Raw genomic sequence first — 539 nt, forward strand, 5'->3', positions numbered from 1 at the left:
AATTTTTCCAGGGAAGTACAAGAACTGAAAATTAGTCTTAATTACTCTCAAAAGGAAGTCGACGACATCAAAAAACAACAAACGAATGATTCTGATCACTGCAAAACCATGCAAACTGAATTATACAATGTATGTGACAGTATGCTGGTTTAAACGACAAGATGGACATCTCCTTGATCTGAGTGCAGCTTTTGATACCATTTCTCACCCCATCCTCCTAAATAGACTCTCCACCATAGGCATCACTCACACCCCCTTACACTGGTTTCACTCCTATCTCTCCGGGCGTTCTCAGTTCATCCAACTCAATTCCTTCACTTCACAGTCCCTCCCTGTCTCTTCCGGTGTGCCCCAAGGCTCTGTCTTGGGACCCCTCCTCTTCATTATTTACCTTCTCCCCCTTGGCAATATTTTCCGTAAATTTGGTATACACTTTCATTGCTTCGCGGATGACACCCAGCTCTACCTCTCCAGCAAACCCGACGCATCCCTCCCACCCTCCTCCCTCTCACACTGCCTTTCAGAAATTAAATCTTGGT

The 539-nt window shown here is 45.1% G+C and overlaps 1 protein-coding gene and 1 long non-coding RNA gene across 9 annotated transcripts in view; one reads left to right on the forward strand and one right to left on the reverse strand.

Moving 5' to 3' along the window:
* Window positions 1–539, forward strand: part of LOC109527585 (uncharacterized) — a 17,645-nt gene that overhangs the window by 9,069 nt on the left and 8,037 nt on the right. The gene's annotated exons all lie outside the window — the stretch shown is intronic.
* Window positions 1–539, reverse strand: part of LOC109527583 (uncharacterized) — a 30,354-nt gene that overhangs the window by 5,673 nt on the left and 24,142 nt on the right. For 3 of the 8 annotated variants that reach the window (XM_019889604.1, XM_019889601.1, XM_019889602.1), the window contains one exon: window positions 209–217. The exons of 2 other annotated variants lie outside the window; for them this stretch is intronic. In XM_019889604.1, the coding sequence (XP_019745163.1) occupies window positions 209–217 (9 nt within the window). The remainder of the gene's footprint in view (window positions 1–208; window positions 218–539) is intronic. 3 more of the 8 variants (XM_019889596.1, XM_019889597.1, XM_019889598.1) reach the window with 1 other exon arrangement.

The sequence above is a fragment of the Hippocampus comes genome, unplaced genomic scaffold (genome assembly GCF_001891065.2).
Source record: "Hippocampus comes isolate QL1 unplaced genomic scaffold, H_comes_QL1_v1.1 scaffold15, whole genome shotgun sequence".
Classification (NCBI taxonomy): Eukaryota; Metazoa; Chordata; class Actinopteri; order Syngnathiformes; family Syngnathidae; genus Hippocampus; species Hippocampus comes.